At 44.9% G+C, this 27,613-nt stretch overlaps 1 protein-coding gene across 2 annotated transcripts in view; it reads left to right on the forward strand.

Moving 5' to 3' along the window:
- Positions 1 to 27,613, forward strand: part of zfyve9 (zinc finger FYVE-type containing 9) — a 112,354-nt gene that overhangs the window by 59,236 nt on the left and 25,505 nt on the right. For both annotated transcript variants that reach the window (XM_033028602.1, XM_033028603.1), the window contains 4 exons: positions 4,031 to 4,130; positions 11,656 to 11,832; positions 21,683 to 21,852; positions 23,389 to 23,506. In XM_033028602.1, coding sequence (XP_032884493.1) covers positions 4,031 to 4,130; positions 11,656 to 11,832; positions 21,683 to 21,852; positions 23,389 to 23,506 — 565 coding nt within the window. The remainder of the gene's footprint in view (positions 1 to 4,030; positions 4,131 to 11,655; positions 11,833 to 21,682; positions 21,853 to 23,388; positions 23,507 to 27,613) is intronic.

Consider the following 27,613-nt stretch of genomic DNA (forward strand, 5'->3'; position numbering starts at 1 on the left):
TTTGGTAAATTTGGAGTACTTTATGGAGACAGCACTGGTGTTATTTTTTCAGTGCTTTGGATGTTTGCTATAGTCACTAGATCTCAGAAGCATCTGCTACCACCACTTCTGTCAGTTGGAAGAGTGTGCTGTGCCCACAGTGGCCTTATTAGTCATCTCGGCACCCTGAAAACTGAGTTGAAGTAGCTCTCCCTTGATCCCAAAGGACTAGAGGAAAAATCTTGTTAAACAACACGGAATTGATGAATGTAATATCAATTCGTTGTTTAACTTTGAAGTGTTCGTCTGTAAAAGATTTGGGCCCTGTATAAGAACTATCCCAATATAGTTTGTTTCTTTTTAAATAAGCATATCTGTAAAGATTTGACAAATTCAGTGTTTTTTTGCAAACTATAGGCAGCTCCTGAATTCAATATGACTTTTTACATAAAGCGACTGATTGCAATTATTTACCCTGATTAAATTAACGTAGCATAAAATATCTTTTGTATTTTTTTGATTAGTGTACCTGTTTGGGTTAATCTTGTTAAGTTTATTATTTAATTAATTTAATGTGATCTTCTGCGATCTAATAAATTCCATGACCTAATGCTGATCCATATTCAGGCATTTCCTTTGATTTTTCTAAATTTGTCTTGAATGTAATTTCCTGCTCCATCCAATCAGATTCCTATTTCTCCAAGCTGGTTATTATTTAAAGATTTGGGTATGTAACATCACCTCTTATCTAAATGACTTGCTTAATAAAACTGAAAATGTTTTTTGCAAAAACATTAAGCTAAAAATGGGTCATAATGTCAGCCTTTAACAAAAGACATTGCATTGGATTTGTAGTGAGGCAATGACAAAATTTGATCTCGTGATTTAGACATCTCACCCTGGCAAACCTATTCTGATAGAGCCACGCAGCAACAGCAGACATATCCCACACTTATTTTATTCTCCACAGTATTATCAACTCTACTAGAATTCTATTTATTCTCCTACCACAAATTGTTGCCCATGTCTATCAACTTGCATATTTTGGGATTGGGAGGAAACAGAGGACCTTGGGAAAATGTGCATAACCCATGAAAACAGCATTGAAAGTTGGGATTGCAACTAGGTCACAGGAGCTGTTTACCTACACTGAGTGATCAGGCTCAATACAATTTTCCAGATAAAGTTTTCACAATTTGTTGTATATTCCCTTGCATTTAGGGACAGTTCAAGGATTGGTAAATTAAGATATTGTATTATCTGAAAACCATAAAACATTAGCCTTCTAATTCTAGCATTCATTTATATTGTACTTTGTGGTGGAAGATAGCAACCTTCACGTGGTCCACCCTGTTTCGATGAATGCAATCAACCCGGCGTGCACAATCAAATAAGATCAAATTGAACAAGTTGTCCTACAACTTTAGGCTGTGCATGCCATACGCAAGAAGAAGATATTGTGCTTGTTTACTAAATCTTGTAAAAATTCTTCTGGCAATCCGTTTAGTTGGTTCCTTGTCTGGCATATTTGCGACCACCTCAATAAAAGGTTTTAACTGCAAAAACCAAATGTGAATTAGCATTTATAAATTTGTTTATTCTACTTGAACAGGTTGTCCAGTATCTCAATTATTGGTAATCAGTTCTAGTAACTTCCCTCACCTGATAACATCACTCATGCTGCACTGAAATTCTTCTTATGGTGACTTTCTGATTTTAGTTCTAATCTAACTTCGAACAACGGGGCACAGTGTTGCAGCGGTAGAGTTGCTGCCTTACAGCGCCAGAGGCCCGGATTCAATCCTGACTACGGGTGCTTGTCAAGTTTGTATGTTCTCCCCGTGACCTGCTTGGGTTTTCTCCAGGATCTCTGTTTTCCTCCCATACTCCAAAGGCATACATGTTTGTAGGTTAATTGGCTTGGTTTAATTGTAAATTGTCTTGGTTTAATTGTAAATCTGTGTTAGATAGTATGTGCTTGATAGTTGGATTCGGTGGGCCGGAAGGGCCTGTTTTCACGCAATATCTCTAAACTAAACTAAACAATACAATACAATACAATACAATACAATACAATACCTTTTATTATCATTTGAACCTCACATGAGGTTTAAACGAAATTTGGTTTCTGCAGCCATACAAAAAAAGAACCAAGACACACACCAACACAATTCAATTCACATAAACATCCATCACAGTGAGTCCTCCTCACTGTGATGGAAGGCAAACTTAAACATATCTCTCCCCTGCACTCCCCTCTCCCCCCCATGTCAGAGTCAAAGACAGAGTCAAAGCCCCCGGCGGGCGATGTTAAATGTCCCGCAGCCATTAAAGCCACGCCGGGCGATGCAAGCCACGCACCGGGTCTTGGTGTTGGAGCCCCGGCGGGCTCTTGGTGTTGGAGCCCCGGCGGGCGCTCACAAAGTCCCGCGGCCATTCCAAGCCGCGCGGGGCGGTGATGTAGGCCCCGCTCCAGGTAATCTTCAACCCCGCAACTCGGGCGGGAGAAGTCGCCGCTGCGGAAGCCCCGAAAAGCGGTCTCCCACCAGGGACCCGCGGGCTCCCGGCATTACCGTCCACAGACCTGCGGTAGGAGCTTCCGAATCTCCGGGTGTCGGGTCACAGCAGCGTCCACCACAGCTACACCCGCTCCGGACTCGGCCAGCTCCGTGACTGGAGCCCCAGGTCATTCCTGTTGGAGGCCGCTCCACGTTGCAGCCCCAACGACAACGGAGACCCGACAAAGAAAAGGTCGGATCTCCCGTGCAGGGGAAAGACCTTAAAGTTCCCCCACCCCCACACACATACCCCAACAAAAAAAACAATAAAAATTACATAGAACAAGACAGAAAACAATAAAAAGACAGACGGACTGCAGAGGCCGCTGCTGACAAGAGTCGCGCCGCCCACGAAACTAAACTAAACTAAACTAAACTAAACACAAACAGCACCCTTAATTTTTTTCCTTTGGAACCTTAAGTGGATTCATCTTCATTCAGAAGGATCGATCCCAGAAGTGCACACATTCCAAATGTATCTCTTGGCAAACTAGATATTTAGATTCATTTGCTTTTAGATTTTTTGCTTATGATCACTGTCCATTAACTACTTTTAACTTTCATATGCCGATGTGTGGCTCAGTTTTGTACTGTGCTCGTGAAATAATCATGTCGCGTTCTAATATGGTAGTTGTCCAATTTAATGAGTGGAATTTTTAGACAGGCAGACTTCTTCAAAGAAGGCTTGGACCCTCAGACCAAGAAATGATTATGAATCGTAGATTGTCAGAAATGGCAGAACCAAAGTTTTGCAAGTTATTGTGTGGTTTGCAATTGTGCTATGCCTGATCTATAGCCAACACGGTGTCAAGTTCCATGTGGGAACAGAAAATGCTCAGCAGGTTGGGCAGAGTCTGTGGATACAGAAAATTCATCAACGTGAAATTTTGACCCTCTTTTTCTGCACTAGTGCTAATGCTGCCTGACCACCTGAATATTTCCATCATGTGTTTGAATTACCATTGTGAAATGCCAACAATAAATACACTAATTTTAAAAAACGTTGTATAATTTGAACTTTGAGATCTAAGTTTTGAATTAAAATGAAATTGCAAAACTATTTCAGACGAGAGTAATGATTGTCGGGCGGAGAGATTAGTAATTTTTTTAGCCATTGATAATGTATATGTTTTATTTTAAGAGGGGTGTAGTGGAGGGTAGCAATTGAATCAATGTTTCTTGGTAATAAGGATACCAAGTGCTGCTATTGAAACCTAGGAGTGAATAGAAATCAATTGGATCACTTTCTCATTTGCGAGCTCAACTATTTTGAAACAAATAAGGTGGGCAACATATTCTCCATTTGTGGATTTATTGTCTCAATGCCTTTATTGTACTTCAACAGAATTTTGATTTTAAGTTTATACCAGATGAACATAAGCCAATTGATAGTCTTTAAAAATATCCCGTTCTTTGTCCAGAAACAGTGGTATTACTTTTTATTTAACTAATTTTTGTGCAAATTCCTTTTTGACATCTTTTTTACTTTGTAGGTTTTCTGTGCAGCTTGTTGCAGCCTGAAGTATAAGCTAAGTTATATGGACATGAAGGAGGCCCGAGTTTGTGTAACTTGCCATTCTGTTCTAACAAGTTGTAAGTTTCTTTTCCTTTATTTCTGGCCATTTATAAAACGTTGAAATAGACTACATTAATACATTTTAAATCTTTGGCAACCTTGGTCATATAAATACTTGAGTTTCTTGCCTAAAAGTAATATTTTGAGTTTGACAAATCTTTTAAATGATTCTTGGCCATATTTTGTTAGGGACAGGATCTGGAATCTGATCTACCGTTCAAATAAATTGTGGGTAATCTGCACCTGGACACTTTTTTGGGAATCTTTCTAGGCTCATTTTCATCTAATTTCCTTGTGCAACAAAATACTCAGTCTTGAAGGTTTCAGTTAATCTAATTTTCGCAGCCTTATGGGGGAGAGAATTTCAGGTTATTTTGTGTAAAGTGCTTTCTGACTTCATTTTTAAATCCTTAACTCTGTCCTTAAGTTTTGGTTTCACATCCCAGCTAAGTTTCTGCTGGGGTATTGTGGCCAATTCTAGAATGCAGAGGGTCCGTGATTTAAAAAAAATATATGAAGATTTTATTAGTTATTGGGATCTGAAATTCTTCACTTGAAGTAGCAATTTTGTAGGTACTTTTTTTTAAAGGTATGCCGGTATAAATATGTAACTGTGTAAGAAGGAACTGCAGATGATGGCTTAAACCGAAGATAGACACAAAAAGCTGGAGTAACTCAGTGGGACAGGCAGCATATCTGGAGAGAATGAATGGGTGACGTTAGGGATAAGGGAAAGGAGAGATATAGACGGTGATGTGGAGAGATAAAAAACAATTAATGAAAGATATGCAAAAAATTAACGATGATAAAGGAAACAGGCCATTGTAAGCTGTTTGTACAATGAAAATGAGAAGCTAGTGCGACATGGGTGGGGGAGGGATAGAGAGAGAGAGAGAGGGAATGCCGGGGCTACCTGAAGTGAGAGAAATCAATATTCATACAACTGGGATGTAAGCTGCCCAAGCGAAATATGAGATGCTATTCCTCCGATTTGCATTTAGCCTCACTCTGACAATGGAGGAGACCAAGGACAGAAAGGTCTGTGTAGGAATGGGAAGGAGAATTAAAGAGTCCAGCAACCGGGCAATCAGGTTAGTTCATGTGGGCTGAGCGGAGGTGTTCCACGAAATGATCGCCCAGTCTGCGTTTGGTCTCGCCGATGTAAAATAGTCCATATCTTAACAAGGGATGTAGTAGATGAGGTTGGAGGAAACATAGAAACATAGAAAATAGGTGCAGTAGGAGGCCATTCGGCCCTTCGGGCCAGCACCGCCATTCATTGTGATCATGGTTGATCGTCCCCTATCAATAACCCGTGCCTGCCTTCTCCCCATATCCCTTGACTCCACTAGCCCCTAGAGCTCTATCTAACTCTCTCTTAAATCCATCCAGTGACTTGGCCTCCACTGCCCTCTGTGGCAGGGAATTCCATAAATTCACAACTCTCTGGGAGAAAAAGTTTTTTCTCACCTCAGTCTTAAATGACCTCCCCTTTATTCTAAGACTGTGGCCCCTGGTTCTGGACTCGCCCAACATTGGGAACATTTTTCCTGCATCTAGCTTGTCCAGTCCTTTTATAATTTTATATGTTTCTATAAGATATCCCCTCATCCTTCTAAACTCCAGTGAATACAAGCATAGTCTTTTCAATCTTTCCTCATATGACAGTCCCGCCATCCCAGGGATGAATCTTGTGAACCTACGCTGCACTGCTTCAATCACAAGGATGTCCTTCCTCAAGGAGGTGCAAGTGAACTCTGCCTAACCTGATAGGACTGTCGGGGTCCCCGGACAGAGTCAAGGGAGGAGGTATAGCGACAGGTGTTGCGTCTTCTGCGGTTGCAGGGGAAGGTACCTGGGGAGAGAGTGGTTTGGGTGGGAAGGGATGAGTTCACCAGGGAGCTGTGGAGGGAACGGTCTCTGCGGAAGGCGGAAAGGGGTGGAGATGGGGAAATGTGGCTAGTGGATCCCGTTGGAGGTGGCGGAAATTTCGGAAGATTATGTGTTGTATGCGACGGCTGATGGAGTGGAAGGTGAGGACTAGGGGTACTCTGTCTCTGTTGCAACTAGGGAGAGGGGGAGCAAGACCGGAGCTGCAGGGTACCGAGTAGATACAAGTGAGGGCCTCATCTGTGATGGGAGAGGGAAACCCCCTAAAGAATGAGGACATCTCTGATGTTCCAGTATGCAACACCTCGTATTGGGCGCAGATGCGACATAGACAGAGGAATTGGTAGGGCATAGAATCTTTGCAGGAAGCAGGGTGGGAAGAAGTGTAGTTGAGATAGTTGTGGGAGTCAGTGGATTTGTAATCAATGTCAGTCAATAGTCTATTTCTTGTGATGGAGACTATGAGATCAAGAAAAGGGAGGGGGGTGTCGGAGATGATCCAAGTAAATTTGAGTGCAGGATGAAAATTGGTGGTGAAGTTGATGAAGTCCATGAGTTTGTACTGATGCAGTCATCAATGTAACGGAGATAGAGTTCGGGGATAGGGCCAGTGTACGCCTGGAACGGGGATTGTTCAACGTACCCTACAAAGAGGCAGGCATAGCTGGGGCTCATGCGGGTGCCCATAGCTACGACTTGGACTTGGAGGAAATGGGAGGAGTCAAAGGAGAGGTTGTTGAGGGTGAGGACCAGTTCCGCTAGGCGGAGGAGTGTGTTAGTAGAGGGAAATTGGATGGTTCTGCGGTCGAGGAAGAAATGTGGATTGCAAACACAGTGTAGCATGAGCCAGTAAAAAGCTATTGAAAACACAATTGGTGCTTTCAGTTTCTGTTCATTTTTGTCAGTCTATTTTATCAAATCATTTAAAAAATATATCCTTTGGAAACTGTCCAGTTCAAACACTTCATCAATTTTCTAAACTGTTGGGACTGAAAACTAATTTTATGCAATCTGTCATTAAATTCTTTAAGCATTATTGTAGCAGCTTTAGGATGCTAGAAGGACCCATAGTTTCCCTCAATAGAATGCTACAAACATGCTTTCCAGGTGGATGTATATTCCTCGTGACATTCCTTTCTTTCTTGTCTGACAACCAGTTACTCATACTCTTCTCCATCCCTGTTCCAAACTAACATTGTGATACTTTCTATCCTTTTAAATTCGCATAGAACAGTGTTAGTTAAATTTGATCCAAAGCTTGATCTTTGAGTCAGTGTAAAGACAACAATTTGTATGTTCCAAATTGGCATTGGGTTTTAGGTTTACTAATTTTAAAAGGCATTTTCATCCCAGAACTAGTTCAAAGTGATGCGTTCTTCTAGTATAAACTTGGAACTGTATATACTGCATACAGTTTTTGTCGTAATAATAAAGGTTTTGCTAGCATGTTGAGACTCAGCAAGAAGAGGGTGCTGTTTTATTCGGTTTGTAATTGAAGATGTACGCTAAGCCCAGATTCATAATCAGCACCTGGAACCTTTTTTACTTGCCAAAACCTAGCATATTTGTTTGTTAATTTCAAGAAATGGTAGTTTAAATTTAGAAATACATTTAATTTTAGGAGAAAATTGTGTGTTGGTTTAAGTTCACAAATTAAATAAACCAAGCCACTCTCTTACAATTTGTTTTACAGTTTAATACGTTATCACTTCAGTGTCGTGAAGTGATTCAGTCTTTTGTCATTGAGGTAGTCAATGACAAATAAAAAACTGCCAAGTTCACTTGATGGAAAGTTCTGGTCCATGGTAAACCTGAGCAATTTAATTTGTACATTTAAAAACATTGAACAGGGTTTGACCAAGACGTCATTTGGTGGCAAGCTTCCAGATAAATTGATTAAACATGTTCTTGGTTTCTGTGCATTTGTGTAAGTTCAGGATCATAAGTGATAGGAGCAGAATTAGGCTATTCAGACCTTTGAATAAGTTCAGGACTATAAGTTATAGGAGCAGAATTAGGCCATTCGGACCATCTATCTCTTCCTCCTAATCCCAATCTTAACCCCTGACACCTGTACTAATCAAAAATCTATCTGTGCCTTAAAAATATCCATTGACTTGGCCTCCACAGACTTCTGTGGCTATGAATTCCACAGATTCACCACTCTCTGACGTAATAAATTTCTTCTCATCTCCTTCCTAAAGGAACGCCTTAATTCTGAGGGTATGACCTCTTGTTCTAGACTCTTCCACTTGTGGAAACATCCTCTCCACATCCACTCTATCTAGCGAGTAGAGGCCCAGTGCTGTCAAACACTCATTTGGCACTGAAGTATTTGGTTATACTTCTTGGATTAGTTCATTATGTTAGATAAGAAATGTGTAAAGTGTAGCATTCCTGGGCAAATTCAGCACTTTTCTATGTTTATAAAACTTATTGGAAAATGACAGTTTCATTCGTTATGGATAAGCTGAACACTCGACTGTTTGGCCATGACTGTTTAGCCAGGAGCTTGAAATCTGCAACATCCAGGTTCAGGAATAGGTGCTTCCCCACAGCCATCAATCTATTAAACTCAACTCAAATAAAACTCTGAACATTAATAGCCCATTGCACTTTATCCGTGTGAATATATATATATATATATATATATATATGTGTGTGTGTGTGTGTGAGTGTGTGCGTATATATATATATATATATATCTGTTCTGTATATATTTATGCCTACTATATTCTGTTGTGCTGAAGCAAAGTAAGAATTGAAGCAAAGCAAGAATTTCATTATCCTATCTGGGACACATGACAATAAACTCTTTTGAATTTATGTCTTACTCGGTCCATATATCCATATGATCATTGGAGGACTTTTTAAGATCGTGTAGTCATGTACTTGGTATATATTGTATTCGGTATTATTGAAGTTTGCTTTTTTCACATGTAACCTTGCCTCACCTCAAGCGAAATTGTTGCCATTTAGATTGAAGTTAATTATTTTGTTGTCTTTATAAGCTTTGGAGTTATTTGGAGACAGTAATCTCATTGCTCCATACTTGGCTTTGGGTTTTTGCATTATAGGCCTTAAGGCTAATTGCCTTCATGGTCAGTACTTGATCATTTCATCTCTCTCAATTTCATGTTCATAATATTTTGACTGGAATTTTATTCTGAATTTATCAAGCACTCATTACATTGCCTGCAAATACCTATAAATCTATGCATTTCATCCTTGGGTATTTGTCACTTGAAATCTCTTAAGAAAATGAAATTGATTGATTGGAGGCTGCAGCATGGAAATTAGTCCTTTGGTCCACCACGTCCATCACCCGTTCACACTGTTATCCCACTTTCACATCCACTCGCTACACACAGAGCAATTTACGGAGGCTGATTAACCTGCAAATCTGCACATCTTTAGGAAGTGGGAGGAAACCAGAGCACCTGGAGGAAATGCATGCAATCAACAGAAGAATGTGCAAACACCCGAGGTCAGGATCAAACCTTGATCTCAGGCACTCTGAGGCAGTAGTTCTACTAGCTGCAACATTTGGTGCAAAGCGTTTGTAATGTGATAAAACATTAATAAAATATAGAAACTTGTGTATATGATTTGCTGAAGAAGTTAAGTTGAATTCAAGTCTTTGTTTTTACAGGGTTTTTTTTAGCCTTTTGCTTTATTTACCTATTAAACATACTGTCTGAAGAAGTGTCCAGACCCGAAACATTACCTATCCCCGTTCTCCAAAGATACTGCCTGATACGCCAAGTTACTCCAGCACTTTGTGTCCTTTTGTGAAAACTAGCATCTGCATTTCCGTGTTTCTACTTTCTGCACTCTTTATTCATCTAAATGGTGGCCGACTAGGAAAAGGGGAGATGCAGCGAGACCTGGGTGTCATGGTACACCAGTCATTGAAAGTGGGCATGCAGGTGCAGCAGGCAGTGAAGAAAGCGAATGGTATGTTAGCTTTCATAGCAAAAGGATTTGAGTATAGGAGCAGGGAGGTTCTACTGCAGTTGTACAAGGTCTTGGTGAGACCACACCTGGAGTATTGCGTACAGTTTTGGTCTCCAAATCTGAGGAAGGACATTATTGCCATAGAGGGAGTGCAGAGAAGGTTCACCAGACTGATTCCTGGGATGTCAGGACTGTCTTATGAAGAAAGACTGGATAGACTTGGTTTATACTCTCTAGAATTTAGGAGATTGAGAGGGGATCTTATAGAAACTTACAAAATTCTTAAGGGGTTGGACAGGCTAGATGCAGGAAGATTGCTCCCGATGTTGGGGAAGTCCAGGACAAGGGGTCACAGCTTAAGGATAAGGGGGAAATCCTTTAAAACCGAGATGAGAAGAACTTTTTTCACACAGAGAGTGGTGAATCTCTGGAACTCCCTGCCACAGAGGGTAGTCGAGGCCAGTTCATTGGCTATATTTAAGAGGGAGTTAGATGTGGCCCTGGTGGCTAAGGGGATCAGAGGGTATGGAGAGAAGGCAGGTACGGGATACTGAGTTGGATGATCAGCCATGATCATATTGAATGGCGGTGCAGGCTCGAAGGGCCGAATGGCCTACTCCTGCACCTAATTTCTATGTTTCTATGTTTCTATATACCCATGAATATTCAAAATCATGATAAAATGTTTAAGTTTTCTATGTTGAACTTGATATTCGTGAGCATTTTAGGACCTGGGTGGTTAAAAGTGCATTTGAGAATATAAATATATCCTACACAGAATAGGGTACTTTGACTGGCATATAAAATGATGGCTGGAATCTAATTAGAAGAGAGCTTTTATTTTGCATCGTGTCGCAGTGATGAAAATATTTTAATGAACTGGATAACATGCTTGTTAATACTGTAAAATTTTGCAGTCAAATATCGAATTTTACTGCTGTTCTACTTTTTACGTGTGAAACACTACGCTATTTACCCAGCAGATTGCTTTAGAAAGCTACAATTTGTAGGAACTACATCTTGTTGTGCATGATGTTTTGTTCTCTAGCAGTTTATTTATCTTTTCATCCTATTACAACTCACTGATTAGCCATTCTTCATGAATACTGACATTCTTTTCCTCACTAAATTCCAAGCTCAGGCCTTCATCTTGAGCATCTTTGGGACTTTTAAGTGTCAGAAAATATGGTGTAAATTGGTGACATTGGAGTACTTAATCTGGTGAGTGAGGAAGGAGAAATTCCTGCCTTTCTGTATCCACCGGTTCCATTGCTCTGCGATTTGTAGCCATGCGTTCAGCTGCCTCAATCTGAAATTTCTTTCTAAACAGCTTCTCTTCTCGTCATTTATTATCAGGAGATTTAAGGAAATGCTAATACAACTAAGTTAGAACTCTAATCAGTTCAGTTGGAGGTTGCACATATTTACACAATTTATAAACATTTATACTATCAGTTTGTTTCTCGCATCACTTATATATATATATTTTGAACGGATTTCAAGAATTGGATATCTTCAGCTCTGCAGAAAATTATATAACAAATCCTGAATTTGCACAAGGGTCTTGTAGTTACTAATTTATTTAATTTAATGCATTAAAAAATCATTTTTCTCAAGGTATCTTTTACAAATATATGAAGTTTTGCTTAACGTTTCATATCAGTTTAATTTTGACTTCTGCCTTACTTTTTGCAGCTCAAGCTTGGGAAAATATGTTTAACGTCTCTGCTTCAAGTCCAAATCCCAATAATCCTGCAGAGTATTGTTCTACTATACCACCACTGCAACAAGCTCAGGCATCAGGGGCACTCAGTTCTCCGCCGCCCACAGTAATGGTCCCTGTGGGAGTTCTCAAATATCCAGGCACAGAAGGTAACACTAATTTTGTACAAATGTGCTCTGCAATACCTAAACAGGAAATTGACTTTACACATTAATAGATTTTGAACATATTTTTGCAGGACATGAAATAACTGATTTTTTCCAGATATTTTTATGGTAAATTTTCTTGTTCTTTGGAGAATTTTCCTATTTGGGTAGACCAAGCTATCAAGCGAATAAAGTGTTTTTTATTCGCTTGATTGCTTAGTATACTTTACTTACTAAAAAGAGAGAAGAATTTTCAGATGTTTCAATTCAAAATGCAATTTTACCTTTTCTATAAATATTTGTGAACTTGGTCATAAAGTTCAAATTGCATTTTAATTTGGATTAAAATATCATTACTTCATTTGGGGATTCAGAAAATTTCATTTTCATATGAAATTGCTTTTAGCATGTGACATGAAAAGGATGAAGCTTATATTAAATGCATTTAAATTGTGCTGTTCTATAATTAATGAGCTGTATCAAAATTCATACATTTGATTCATAATGATGCAAAGACTAAATCTTTTCAATTACTTTCATTGAAAATATATTGTGTATATATTACATTGCAGATCTTTGATCTTTTAGTGAACATTTATAAGCTCACGTTCACGATGGCTAATTTGACCCGATGAGTTACTGAGAACTTCCAATGAGGATTTAAACTAGACTGGTAGGGGGATGCAATGCAGTAGTGAGGCAGGTCAAAGGCTGGAGGTCAGTACAGAAGACAATGACAGCTGTGTTCAATGGGCAGGAGAGGCATGAGAATGGCATGGAGCAAGGAAAGATAGTTTTTAGTTAAATTACATTATTGTAGTGCGTGGGTCTCAAAAGGAAGCACGAAGTCCAGTGTTTTGAGAGGCACCTTTTATTATGTTCCTCCCGGTTGTAGGGAAGACCAAACAAGAGAAAGATGGCACCCAAACCCCTGCCTTTAAACCCTCTGGCTAAGGGCCGCCTCCGGACTGAACCACTCCCGTGCCGAGGGGTTTGACAGTATGATGGCACGACCCTTGTGAGCCGCCACAGGACCCCCCCCCCAGAACCAGAGGCACGAAACGCACCGGCGGGCGCACGACCCGGCCGGCCCGCGTGCGGAGGTCAGCCGATCGTGGGGCTTGCGGAGGCATAGGTGGAGGGACAGGTCGAGGGACCGACGGGAGGACAGGTGGAGTGACAGGCGGAGGGAGCCGTGAAGGGGGGCGCCCTCGAGGCCGAGGTTGGGCAACCAGCACCGGCTGGTCAATGTCCAGGTGTGCCGGCTTCAAACGGTCAATCGACACTGCCTCCGGCCGGCCCCCCGTGTCCAGGACAAAAGTTGACAGCCCGTGTTCCAGCACCCAGAACGGGCCCTCGTACGGCCTCTGGAGTGGCGTCTGGTGGGTATCACGGCGCAGGAAGACGTATGGGCAGTCCCTGAGGGCTGATGGCACGTGTGGGCAAAATGTCCCATGGCGGGACGTCGGGAAGGGGGCGTGCCTGCCAACTCGCTCGCGAAGGCGCTTTAGGGTGGATGAGGGCGTTCCCTGCTGCCCCGGCGCCAACGGCACGAACTCCCCGGGCACCGTGAGTGGCGACCCGTACACGAGCTCCGCCGATGATGAGGCCAAGTCCTCTTTGGGAGCAGTCCGGATGCCCAGCATGACCCACGGCAACTCGTCCATCCAGTCCGGGCCGGAGAGTCGTGCCTTCAGTGCTGCCTTTAGCTGCTGGTGGATCCTATCCACCAGACCGTTAGCTTGAGGGTGGTAAGCCGTGGTGTGGTGTAGCCGCACCCCCAGCAAGCGAGCCATGGCTGACCACAGCTCGGAGGTGAACTGTGGCCCCCGGTCTGAGGAGATGTGCGCCGGCACCCCGAAGCGAGCAATCCAGCGCGCGGACAACGCACGAGCACACGTAGCCGTTGAAGTATCGGCCAGCGGAATGGCCTCCGGCCACAGCGTGAAGCGGTCCACCATTGTAAGAAGGTGGGTGATGCCCCGGGACAGCGGGAGAGGCCCTACAATGTCTACGTGGAGATGGTCGAATCGCCGGTGAGGTAGACCAAACTCCTGGAGAGGCGCACGGACATGGCGCTGGATTTTTGCCGTCTGGCACGGAATGCAGGTGCGAGCCCAATGGCCAACCTGCTTGCGCAGACCGTGCCACATGAAACGAGCGGCCACTAGTGCCATTGTCACCCGGATTGATGGGTGAGCCAGTCCGTGGATCACCTCGAACACCCTCCGGCGCCAGGTGGCAGGGACGATGGGGCGCGGCTGACCGGACGACACATCGCACAGGATTGTCACTCCCCCAGGACCGAGAGGGACATCCTCAAGGCGGAGGCCGGAGATGGCAGTCCGGTAGGCGGGCACCTCATCGTCCGTGAGCTGTGCCTCTGCCAGAGCAGAATAGTCAATTCCGGGCGCCACCTCGAGCACGGCGTTGATAGCGGGGCGGGACAATGCGTCGGCCACCCGGTTCTCTTTCCCCTCGATGTAGCGGATAGATGTTGTATACTCCGAAATGTGGGCCAATTGCCGCTGCTGTCGTGCGGACCAGGGGTCGGAAACCTTCGCCAGGGCGAAAGTGAGCGGCTTGTGGTCCGTGTAGGCGGTGAACGGGCGACCCTCCAGGAAGTAGCGAAAATGGCGCACTGCCAGGTACAGAGCCAGGAGCTTGCGATCGAACGCGCTGTATTTCGTCTGCGCACGGTTGAGGTGCCGGCTGAAGAAGGCCAGGGGCCGCCAACCTCCGCCCGTCAGTTGCTCCAGCACAGCACCAACCGCCGACTCCGAGGCGTCCACCGTGAGAGCAGTCGGGGCATCTTCCCGCGGGTGCACCAGCAGTACGGCCCGAGCAAGGGCCTCCTTCGTGCCGTCAAAAGCTGCCCCTGCCTCGTGGGTCCATTCAACGTTCTTGTTCTGCCCACCCGCCAGAAGTTGATACAGAGGCCGCATGATGTGGGCCGCGGATGGCACGAAACGATGGTAAAACGCCACCATGCCGACAAACTCCTGCAGGCCACGCACCGTGCATGGGCGGGGAAACCGACGGATGGCGTCGACCCTGTCAGACAGGGGAACCGCGCCTTGCGCAGTCACGCGGTGGCCGAGGAAGTCAATCTTGTCGAGGTTGATGGCCAAACCATGCTCGCTGAGCCGCTGACAGAGCTGCCGAAGGTGGGCGCAGTGCTCCTGCTGCGAGCGGCTGGCCACCAGGATGTCGTCCAGGTACACAAACACGAAATCGAGGTCGCGACAAACCCCGTCCATTAGGCGTTGAAAGGCCTGCGCAGCGTTCTTGAGGCCGAACGGCATCCGCGTGAACTCGTACAGTCCGAATGGCGTGAAGATCGCCGTCTTGTGTACGTCATCCGGATGAACCGGGATCTGGTTATAACCCCGTACCAGATCCACTTTTGAAAATATTGTGGCCCCAGCCAAATGGGCGGTGAAGTCCTGGATGTGGGGTACGGGGTATCGATCCGCTGTTGTTGCGGCGTTCAGCCGTCGGTAATCCCCGCAAGGTCGCCAGCCCCCGCACGACTTAGGGACCATGTGGACGCCCAAGGGCTGCTCGAAGGGCGGACGATCCCCAAGGTCTCCATTGTGCGGAATTCCCGCCGTGCCAGACGCAGTTTATCCGGCGGAAGTCGGCGTGCTCGTGCATGGAGTGGTGGGCCGGTAGTCTGGATAAAATGTACCACTCCGTGGCTGGGGGTCGATGATGGAAACTGTGGGGTCAGAATGTCTGGGAACGCGGCCAAGATCCGTGCGAAGCGGGAGTCCACGGACGCCAGGGACCGTCCCACCGGTTGATACAAACGCAACGTGATCGGCTCCATCGTAGCGGCGTTGACCAAACGCTGATGCCTGACGTCCACCATGAGGGAATGCGCCCGGAGGAAATCGGCCCCGAGCAATGGCTGGGAGACGTCGGCAATGGTGAACCGCCACGAGAAATGGCAGGAGCCGAACATGATCGGAACCATGCGCACTCCATATGTGTGGATGGGGCTGCCATTCGCCACGGTGAGGACGGGCCCCCGCTTACCGGAACGAATGTCGGCCAGTGAAGGGGGCAGGATGCTGAGCTCCGCTCCAGTATCCACGAGGAAGCGGGTCCCGGAGCGCCGATCCCAGGCGAAAAGGCGGTGAATTTGGCCGGCCGCCGCGGGGACTATTGGCAGCCGGCCCAGGCGTTTCCCGGGACCGTGCACGGCTGGCGGCATTGTCATGCTGCAGCACCCCAGCGCTGATGGAAATAGCACCAGCGCCTCATGTTGGTGTTACCTGGAGCTTGCATGCTCCCGCTGGTGGTGCCTGCAGCTTGCTGGCGCTGGACTGCAGGTGCAGTACCCCTCACTGCCGCTGGGGGCGATCGTACGGGCCGTCGGGCTGGAGCTGTCACTCCTTCCACAGCTCACCCACCCCACCGGAGGAAATCGGGAGCTGCCGGGGTGACGTCATCGGCGCGCCTGCCGACGGCCAGCACGTTGACGTCATCAGGGCGCGTCGGCCTCAGCGCAACCCCATCTCTGCTGACGGCCAGCGCGTTGACGTCATCAGAGTGCGCCATCCACAGCGCGTCGGCGCGCCTCCCGAGGGCCCTGAGGTTGGCAAACGAGGCGTCTGTGAGCTGCAGACGAATGTAGGCCGGCAGCAGATGCAGGTAGGTGTACTCGAACAACAGGCATGGCGTGTGCCCATCCAGTAGAGCCACCATCTCCTTTAGGAGGCTAGATGGCCGTCGGTTGCCTAGGCCCTCCATATGCAGGATCCTAGCAGCACGCTCCATCCTGCTTAGGCCATAAATCTGGAGCAGGAGCTCCTTAAGGCCGAGATACTTATCAGTGTCTGGGGGGGCTGCGAGGAAGTCCGTGACCTCTTCAACTGTGTCCTGGTCGAGGGCCCCCACCAGGTAATAGAAGCGGGTGGCATCGACCGTGATGCCCCGCAGGTTGAACTGGGCCTCCGCCTGCTGGAACCAGATGAGCAGCTGGGTGGTCCAGAAGTTGGGCAGTTTCACCGAGACCGCGTCCAGAGACAGGGCCGGGCCAGCCTGTGAGGAGGTAGGGCTTTCTCTTCTCTCCATCATGACGCCAATGGAGCGTCGGGGGTCACCAATGTAGTGCGTGAGTCTCAAAAGGAAGCACGAAGTCCAGTGTTTTGAGAGGCACCTTTTATTATGTTCCTCCCGGTTGTAGGGAAGACCAAACAAGAGAAAGATGGCACCCAAACCCCTGCCTTTAAACCCTCTGGCTAAGGGCCGCCTCCGGACTGAACCACTCCCGTGCCGAGGGGTTTGACAGTATGATGGCACGACCCTTGGGAGCCGCCACATTATTTCAATTCTAGAGGCCTGACTGGTAAGGCAGATAAACCTAGAGCGGATATGTACGTACGACTGGGATGTTATTATTATGGAAACCTGGTTAAGAGAACGTCAAGACTAGCAGATTAATTTTCCACGGTAGAAATTAGATGTACATGGAGATCGGGGGAGTTGCTCTATTGATTAATGAGACATCACAGCAGTAGTCTAAGATAACATTATTGAATGATCGTCCAGTAATGCTGTATGAGTGAAGGTGAAAAATAAAAAGGGGATGATCACCTTGCTGGAATTATACTATAGGTCCCAAGTCATTAATGGGAATTAGAAGAACAAATGTACAGGCAGGTTACAGGTAACTGCAAGACTAATAGAGTTGACATCGTAGGGAATTTTAATGTTCCCAATATAGACTAGGACTATGAAAAAGGCTTAAATGGGTGTTGTGGGTTAAATTAGTTCAGTAAAGTTTACTAAGGCAATAGGTAAAGGGCTCTACAAAGGAGAGGGCAAAGCTTGACCTACATTTAGGGAATTGGACAGGGCATGTAACTGAAGTGGAAATGAACAAGCCTTTTGGGACAAGTGACCACAGTTCAATTAGCTTTAAAATTGTTATGGATAAAAAGAATAAAGTTCCAAAGTGGGATAAAGCAACTTGAATGCAATAAGACAAGAACATGTGAAAGTTGATGGGAGTATGTTGTTTGTGGCCAAAGGAACTTTCATTTTTTAATGCCTCAAAGCAGCCCGGGATGGAGCAGCCAGCCTTCCGCCCAGTAGCTACCCGCCAACCACCACCTCCACCGGTTGCACCTATGCCGAAGGACACCGTGGCTGGCTGGCGGGTGGGCCGGCAGAAGATGCTGAGGTGGCGGCCAGTTCCGCTGTCCGGCCCTGGCGGCCACTCGCAGCCACCTGAGCTACTTCCCTCCCTGGGCCAGACACCCCACACGCTGTGAAAGGAACTCTTCACCCCCCCCCCAGCGGCGCTGTCCTTTTACAGCCGCTTCCCATCAGCTCATCCCTCAGTACAGCAACAACGTTCTTGATTTTCGTGCCTTATTTTGGGGTTAAAAAGTAGCATCTTCATTGCCAGGAAATACGGTAACTCTTTAGGCGGATTTCTGACCTTCTTAGGACCTGTTTAAGGCTGACAAACCACTTATCCACGGTCGGCATGTATAAGATGTGTGGAAAGGCCAACTTCCATGCTATACAGCTCTATGACTCTGATTTGGCTGCAAAAACATTCCCAGCATGCAAAAGAATAAATGGATTCGAAAACAAAAACAAAATGCTGAAAGTACCCATGAGGCCAAGCTACATTAGTGGGAATAACATCAGAGTCGACATTTAGGTCAGGGACTTCCATTAAGATAAAAAGTTGAAAATCCAAGTCTGTTAAGTTGTACTGAAGGGAAGAGCTAGAGAGAACAGAGGGAGTATCTAGAATGTGGACCAAAAGTGTCAAAAGTTAAATGTTTAAAAACTAGCAGTTTGAGACAAAATAAAAAAGAAACAAATTGAAATGGAGTGACACAGTTGCAAAATGCTATTATCTGAAATTATTAAATTCAACATTAAGTCCTGAGGGCTGCAATGTACAGGGATGGAAGAAGATGTGCAATTCCTTGAGTTTACTGTCGACTTTTGGAGCAGTGAAGGAGTCTGAAGTCTTTAGTCGCTGCCTTTACACAGAAAGAAGGAGCACAGCCAGGTGATCTTATTTTCTAAAGTGACGATGAGGAATGGAGCGATAGGTATCTTTGGTGGAGTAGCAATGGTTAAGTGTACCTAATATTTTGGTACTGCTGGGCACATTGGTGGTAGTTAGGAAGTGACTTCTTCGAACTGGGGTGAAGTCTCTAGCTTTGATGGAAAAGGTGTCAGGTGTTTGTTGATCACGAGTCAGCTCCGCCAGTGCAAACTTTATTCTGCCTAGGGCGGGATGTAGACCGCAATCATGATAATGGAGATTAATTCCTTTGGGAGGTAGACGGATGGGACTTCATTGCTAGGTTTTCCAGATGTGGAGAGCAGGAGTTGGACAAAACTGCTACACCCGAGCACCGCAAAGAGTTAACCATTAAGCAGACGCAGTTGCCTTTCCCTTTTCCCCCAATGCAATTGTCTAATCCTTATGATTAATGGAGCACACAGCATTTTCTCATGTCTCTTTGATAAAGCATCCTTGGCCTTAAGTCCGCAATCTTTTTTTGTCGGGATTGTACATTGGCCAGTAGAATGCAAGGGAGGATAGGCGAGAGGGGTGTTGTAGTTCCCTGTGCTTCAATCTTAAATGCAGGCCAAACCATAATGTAAGTGCAGTCCTCCATGAGGTCAGGGATTCCTCTGTCGTTTGGGATTCCCTTGCTGTCAGGAACTCCATTACCATTTAAATAGATTAGCAGTCTGTCAGTTACAGCACTGGTTTGTGCTGTTCTTTAATTCAAGAAGTTTATAATAACAATATTTGATGTTACTTGCAAAATGTTGCCACAGTCTGGCACTATCTTTCAATCAATTCTTTATCACTGATATGTGGATGGCGAGTCGTTACATGTATTGAAACTGAGGGATTTTTGAACTACTGGGGGACCAAGGATTATTGATTCATTGAGCTATACAGCACGGAAACAGCCCTTCAGTTTAACATCCACGCCAACCAAGTTGTCTAATCAGGTTACTCCCACTTGCTAGTGCCTGGCCTATATCTATTACCTGTTCAAAATAGCGGAGTCAGGGGATATGGGGAGAAGGCAGGAATGGGGTACTGATTGGGGATGATCACCCATGATCACATTGAATGGCGGTGCTGGCTCGAAGGGCCAAATGGCCTGCTCCTGCGCATATTGTCTAATAGGATCTGCCTCTACCATTTCCCCAGCTGTTCGTTACATATACACAACAGTGTGTGGAAAACGTTGCTCCTCAAGTTAGCATTAAATCTTTCCCCTCTCACCTTAAACCCATGCCCCGTAATTTTACTCTCCCCTACCCTGGGGAAAGACTGTGACTATTCATCTCATGATTTTACAAAACCTCGAAGTTCACCCCTTGGCCACCTATGCTCCAGTGAAAAAAGACCCAGTCTCCTTGTAACCCAAAGCATCTTGATCTGATAAGAAGGGTATCGACCCGAAACATTATGTATTCCTTCGTTCCATAGATGCTGCCTCACCCGCTGAGTTTCTCCAACATTTTTGTCTACCATTGATTTTTCCCGCATCTGCAGTTCTTTCTTAAACATCCCTGTAAAAGTCTTTTGCACTCTTTCGAGTTTAATTACATCTTTCCTATAAAAGGGTGACCAGAACTGTACACTGTACTCTAAATATGTTGTGGCCCTACCACCATCTTGTAAAACTGTCACATGATATGCCTACTCCTGTACACAATAGCCTGACCAATGAAGCATGTCAAATGCCCCCTTCACCATCTTGTCTACCTATGTCTCCATTTTCTTGGAACCATGCACCCGCACTCTTGGGTCTCCCTGTCCTACAACACTTTGCAGGGCAAGTACTGCCCTGTTTGTCCTATCATAAAAGAATACATGTAGCTGGATTAAACTCCACTTGCCATTCCTTGGTCCATTGGCCCAGTTGATTAGATCCCATTGTAATCTTGGATAACCTTCTTTACTGTCTACTACACCAATAATTTTAACGTCATCACAAACTTACTAACCATGTCACCATGTGTGTATATATTTATATAATGGTATATGGACACACTGATCTGTCCTGTATTCATGCCTACTATATACTGTTGTGCAGAAACAAAGCAAGAATGTCATTGTCCTATCTGGGACACATGACAATAAACTCTCTTGAATCTACATTCACATACAAATCATTCTTCTTCTTCTTGCGTTTGGCTCACACAGCCTAAAGTTGTCGGTCAACTTGTTCTATTTGATCTTTTTGTTTGTGCACGTCGGGTTGATTAGTCGAAACATTAGTCGGGCATTAGTCGGAACAGGGTGGACCACGTGAAGGTTGCAATCTCCCACCCCATACAAATCATTAATAACAAACAACAGGAGACCCAGCACCAATTACAGTGATATACCAACTGTTTCAAGTCTCCAATACTACATCCTGCCACTTCCCTCCTATCTTTAAGTCAGTTTTGTAACCAGTTGGCTAGCTTGCCCTGAATTTCAAATGATCGAACCTTCCAAAACAGCCACCCTCATTATGTGAATAGGGTATAAAATGCAGTTACAACTACAATAAAATGTAGTTCAAATGAGCCACTGTCTTGCTGAATGGAAAGAGGAAGTTGTGCCAATTCATGCCCTTATTCCATATTCTCTCAATTAATTTATCATCAACTATTTATCTTTCCTTTTGAATGATAGTCACTACTTGAATTGAAGGCAGGCTTGAGAAAGCAATGATTTATGTTGAGAAAATAAGCATTCATGCAATCAACTTTGTTATTTTGTTGCCCCTTTATTTTTGGTACAGGAGAACATTGGGTTAATTGTGTTGGATTTTGACTAACTAATGTATGTGTTTAGTGACTCACTCAAAGGAGCAAAGGCGAGTCTGGTTTGCTGATGGAATCTTACCAAATGGAGAAGTTGCAGATGCAGCAAAACTATCAACAGGAGGACCATCTATGACACGATCTTTGACGGTATCACATGATCCTGGTAAAGAAGTTGCAACCATACCCACAGCCTTAGAGGTATGAATCTGATTAAAAGACACCAGAATAGAAATGGTGTTCGTTCGTTGCAGTTAATTCTGTATGTAGAAAAATGCTCCAGCAGTGATTTTGGCAAGGTGTTCGATCAGGTTCAGGTCCAGGCTCTGGCTGGGCCACTCAAAGACATTCACAGACTTGTCACGAAGCCACTCCTACGTTGTCTTGGCTGTGTGCTTGGGGTCGTTGTCCTGTTAGAAGGTGAACCTCCGCCCCAGTCTAAGTTCCAGAACGCTCTGGAGCAGGTTTTCATCAAGAATCTCTCTGTACTTTGCTCCGTTCATCTTTCCCTCAATCCTGACTAGTCTCCCAGTTCCTGCCGCTGAAATACATCCCCACAGCATGATGCTGCCACCACCATGCTTCACCGTAGGTATGGTATTGGCCAGGTGATGAGCGGTGCCCGGTTTCCTCCAGACGTAACGCTTGGCATTCAGGCCAAAAAGTTCAATCTTGGTTTCATCAGACCAGAAAATCTTGTTTCTCATGGTCTGAGAGTCCTTTAGGTGCCTATTGGCAAACTCCAAGCGGGTTGTCATGTGCCTTTTACTGAGGAGTGGCTTCCGTCTGACTCTACCATAAAGGCTGCCGATTTAGTTGTCCTTCTGGAAGGTTCTCCCATCTCCACATGGGAACTCTGGAGCTGTCAGAGTGACCATCAGGTTCTTGGTCACCTCACTGACCATGGCCCTTCTCCCCCGATTTTTCAGTTTGGCCGGGCGGCCAGCTCTATGCAGAGTCCTGGTGGTTCCAAAGTTCTTACATTTAAGAATGACAGAAGCCACTGTGCTCTTCAGGACCTGCAATGCTGCAGACATTTTTTTATGCCCTTCCCCAGATGTGTGCCTCGACACAATACTGTCTCGGAGGTCTACGGACAATTCCTTCGTCTTCATAGCTTGGTTTTTTGCTCTGACATGCACTGTCAACTGTGGGACCTTATAGAGACAGGTGTGTGCCTTTCCAAATCATGTCCAATCAATTTAATTTACCACTAATTTACCACTAATTTGACTCCAATCAAGTTGTAGAAACATCTCAAGAATAATCAATGGGAACAAGATGAACCTAAGCTCAATTTTGAATGTCATAGCAAAGAGTCTGAATACTTATTTAAATGTGATATTTCAGTTATTTCCTTTTAATTACTTTGCAAAAATGTCTAAAAACCTGTTTTTGCTTTTCATTCTGGCGTATTGTGTGTAGATTGATGATAAAAAAAATAATTTAATCCATTTTAAAATAAGGCTGTAACGTAACAAAATGTGGAAAAGTGAAGGGATCTGAATACTTTCTGAATGCACTGTATTGTCTGATGTACCAAACATTTTGCAACTTTAGTTTCTTTGAGTATTGTGGTCCAAAGTACACCATTCAATACAGGAGAATCTTATTATTAACCTGTTTGTTTACCAAAGGATTTATCGAATAAATCTATTTTGCAAGTGCAAAAAAATGTTGGGGTATGTCACTAGGTTTGATTAATAACACAGTCGTCTTAATTTTATACTGTTTCAGAACGCAGCTACATCATTGGGTAGTACAGCTCAAATAGGCAGTCCAGTTGGAAGTGCAATTAACTTAGTCCCAGAAAATGGGCTCCCGCCTATTCTCATCTCTACTGGTGTCAAAGGAGGTCAGTGTGACAGTACAAAAACCTTTTCACGTGTTTGCAGGGCTCTCACTTAACTTTTTTTCTCTAATGCCAGCCGGGAAATCTAGGCAGCTTTTTAGGTTGCCAAATGACTGTTTAGGTGGTCATTTAAGATGGCACGCATGATGCGTGCGATAATGTGCTCGGACGAAGTGCGTAGTTACCAGTCGGAATTATGCTCAATGAAGCATTCACATATTATTTCTGCTTCAAATAAAGTCACTAAACATATTCACCAATCAAGACATGATGTATACCACAATGACATGCAGCAAAATTACAATACAGTACCTCTTTTTACACTCTTTTTACAACTCTTTTTACACGTTGCAATGAATGCAATTTCTATTATTTCTTTCCACTTCCAATCAAAAATGTGGGTGGATTATTCAGCGTATGAATATTCCTTCGCTCCATAGATGCTGCCTCACCTGCTGATTTTCTCCAGCTTTTTTGTCTTCCACCCATTCACAGTTTCCTCACCCACTCCCTACACATTAGGGGCAATTTTACAGAGACAAGTTAACCTACAAAGCCAATCAGTCTTTGGGATGTGGAAGGGAAACCCACATGCTTGCAGGGAGAATGTGCAAATTCAACACAGACAGTGCCCGAAGACAGGATCGAACACAGATCTCGGGCGTGTGAGGCAGCACGCCCACCAGCTGTGCCGCTATATTTTGTTTTCCAACACTCAAAAAATTATACGTTGATAACTTTGGTTACTAAAAAAAATAACTATCCATTTTCAGTCTTAAATCTCTAAGTCACGCTATGTCCCCATTTACAGCTACTGTATGTTTTAATTCAGTTTAAGAATATGGGGCAGTACATTGGTCATGTAGTTGCTGCCTAAAAGTGCCAGAGACCCGGAATTGATCTTGAATATGGGTATTGTCTGTATGGAGTTTGCTCCTTTTCCCTTTGATCGCATGGGTTTTCTCTGGGTGCTCTTGTTTCCTTCCACATACCAAAGGTGTACAGGAGCTTTTGCATTTTTCAGCTTGAAATTGTGCAATTTGGTGCATACTGTAACGAGTCTTTTGACTTGCATTTGAATGTAACATTTATGCTTTAAATTGGATTAGGTATGAATAAGGTAAGGCTAAATTACATTCCTAATTACATTCCACAATAGAGCCAGGCTCTGATCAACAGGTGCAGCACATGAATGACTATATTCATGTATGGAAATCAGATTATATTCATGCTGTTATGCATATATATAGAGAACATTTCAGAGAAACAAAGCAAAAGTTGGACTTCCATCACTGTTTTGTACAAATAAATCAATCAACCTTGTTCAAGAAGGAACTGCAGATGCCGGAGAATCGAAGGTAGACAAAATTGCTGGAGAAACTCAACGGCAAAGTTTTGGGCCGAAACCCTTCTTCAGACGGTTTCAACCTTACCCTTTGAATATAGAAACAAGACGAAAATAATGCCACATATTCAATCATATATGGTTCAATGAAATTAAGATATATATGTAAAAATATATATGGAAACAGGCCCTTCTGCCCACAACGTCCACACCGACCAGCAATCTATCATACACCAATTCCATCCATCACGCCAGGGACAATTTACAGAAGCCAATTAACCTACAAACCTGTGCTTCTTTCGGATATGGTAGAAATTGGAATATCCAGAGAAAAGTCATGTGGTAGTAAGGCAGCAACTCTACCGCTGCGCCACTGTGCCACCCCATTAAATTATTTTTTCTGTAATATATTTATTATGGTGTCACGTGAATAAAGATGAACACATTCTGATATCTGCCCTTAGTTGGATAACACACATGTCCAGTCATTGTGTTTTATGGCTGGTTTTCAACCTCTTCAGGCTGAAGTTCTCGACTCGAAACATCACCCATTCTTTCTCTCCAGAGATGCTGCCTGCTGAGTTTTTCTAGTTTTTATTGGCTATCTTCAGTTTAAACCAGCATCTGCAATTCCTTTCTACACTATTTGTTAAGCAAAACAGGTCCTATTCTCATTATATAATTTTGTGATCAGCGTGAGAGCGTGAGAATTTTGTGAAATGCGTGAGTCTCACGCTCAATGCGTGAGAGTTGGCAGCCCTGCTAATAATGCAAACATTTTAAGCAAGTTTGGACAAAAATCACTTATTACTGCTTTATAACAGTTAAGTTACTTTAAGACCATTTCAGAAATTATGGCAGTTAACAAAAAATCAACTAACAAATTAAAGCAAACTAAAAAAAAATAATATGCTACCTTTCCTGACTCTACCTCATAAGTACTTTAACGCTGCTAACAGAGCAAAGGGATATTAATCTCAAGAATCAAAATGGGGAAAGTGAGGGCAATTTTGCTTAAATGGTCATTCTAAGCCCATTCAGATCAGCATAGAGTCAAGAGTTATACAACATGTACATGGCTGGCCCAATTTGTCCATAATGATCAAGTTGGCATTCTGCGTGCCCAGGGACTGGCTGCCGTTCCCAGATCAGCTTGCATCCCAGGTCGCTGCAGTTCTCAGGTCGGCTCGCCTGCCCTGATTCCGCGAAAACGAATTGAAAATAAACGCGGTTTTTCGGGTTACGGGCCGGTTTCGGCCCGTGTGCCGTAGGTTGCCGAACCCTGTCCTAGATGTTTGGCCTCATTATGGTCCCCCCATGTTTTACAACTGATTCTATCTCCGGCTGCTTCATGTTGTCGGCGGCTGCACATCCAACCAAGAAAGAAGAGAAGAGATGTTACGTCACTCACAGCCGCCAACCGACGCTCTTCCACAAACCGCACAGATCGCTCTGATGTGGTGCAAAAGAGACAAACTGTGCAGGGACTGAAGACAGCGTGAGAATTCTGTCATCAGCGTGAGAATTGGCTGAAATGCGTGACTCTCACGCTCAAAGCGTGAGAGTTGGCAGCCCTGTCTAACGCCAGGATGTGACAACAGACACACAAGGAGACACAAAGGAAGACACACATACACACAAACACACACAAACACACACACACACACACACACACACACACACACACACACACACACACACACACACACACACACACACACACACACAGGGAGACAGACACACAGGGAGACAGACACACACACACACACAGGGAGACAGACAGACACACACACAGGGAGACAGACAAACACACACACGGGGACACACACACACACACACACACGGGGAGACACACACACACACACACACACACACACACACACACACATACACACACACAGGGAGACACACACACACACACACACACACACACACACACACACACACACACACACGGGGAGCCACACACACACACACACAGGGAGACACACACACACACACACACACGGAGACACAGAGACACACATACAGGGAGATACACACATACAGACACACACACACAGGGAGACACACACACACAAGAAGACACACACAGGGAGACAGACACACACACCTTTCCTTCCCCCCTCCATCCTCCCCTCCCTCCCTCTTTCCTTCCCTCCCTCCCTCTTTCCTCCCCCCATCCCTCCCTCTTTCCTCCCCTCCCTCTCTTTCCTCGCCCTCCCTCTTTTTCCTCACGCTTCCTCTTTCTCCCCTTTCTCCTTCCCTTCCTTCATCCCCTTTCTACATTCCCTCCCCCTGTCTCTCTTTGCCTCCATCCTTTTTTTCTTTCCCCCTCTCTCTTTCTCCCCTCCCTCTCTCCTCCCTCTCTTTCCCCGGCCGCCCAATGGGGAGTCTGGCGGGCACGGTGCAGCATGGATTGGTGGCGCTAGTGCTGCCAATCGAGTTGAAGGGCAGGAGGGAGGGAGGGAGAGAGGTTGCCGTGGCAGCCGGCAGCACAGAGCTCGCAGACGGCGCACAAAAGCGTTGACACCCGCTGCCCGGGACCGACGCGCTTCCCCAATCCGTGCAGATCGCTGTCATGTGGCCCAAAGAGACAAACTGTGCAGCAAAGACCCTTTAGCTCCGCTATAGGATCTTTGCTGTGCAGGGACTGAAGACAGCCTGTCAGCGTGAGAATTCAGTCTTCAGCGTGAGGGCGTGAGAATTGGCTGGAATGCGTGAGTGTCACGCTCAAAGCGTGAGAGTTGGCAGCCCTGAGTTAT

The sequence above is a fragment of the Amblyraja radiata genome, chromosome 10, assembly GCF_010909765.2.
Source record: "Amblyraja radiata isolate CabotCenter1 chromosome 10, sAmbRad1.1.pri, whole genome shotgun sequence".
Lineage (NCBI taxonomy): Eukaryota > Metazoa > Chordata > Chondrichthyes > Rajiformes > Rajidae > Amblyraja > Amblyraja radiata.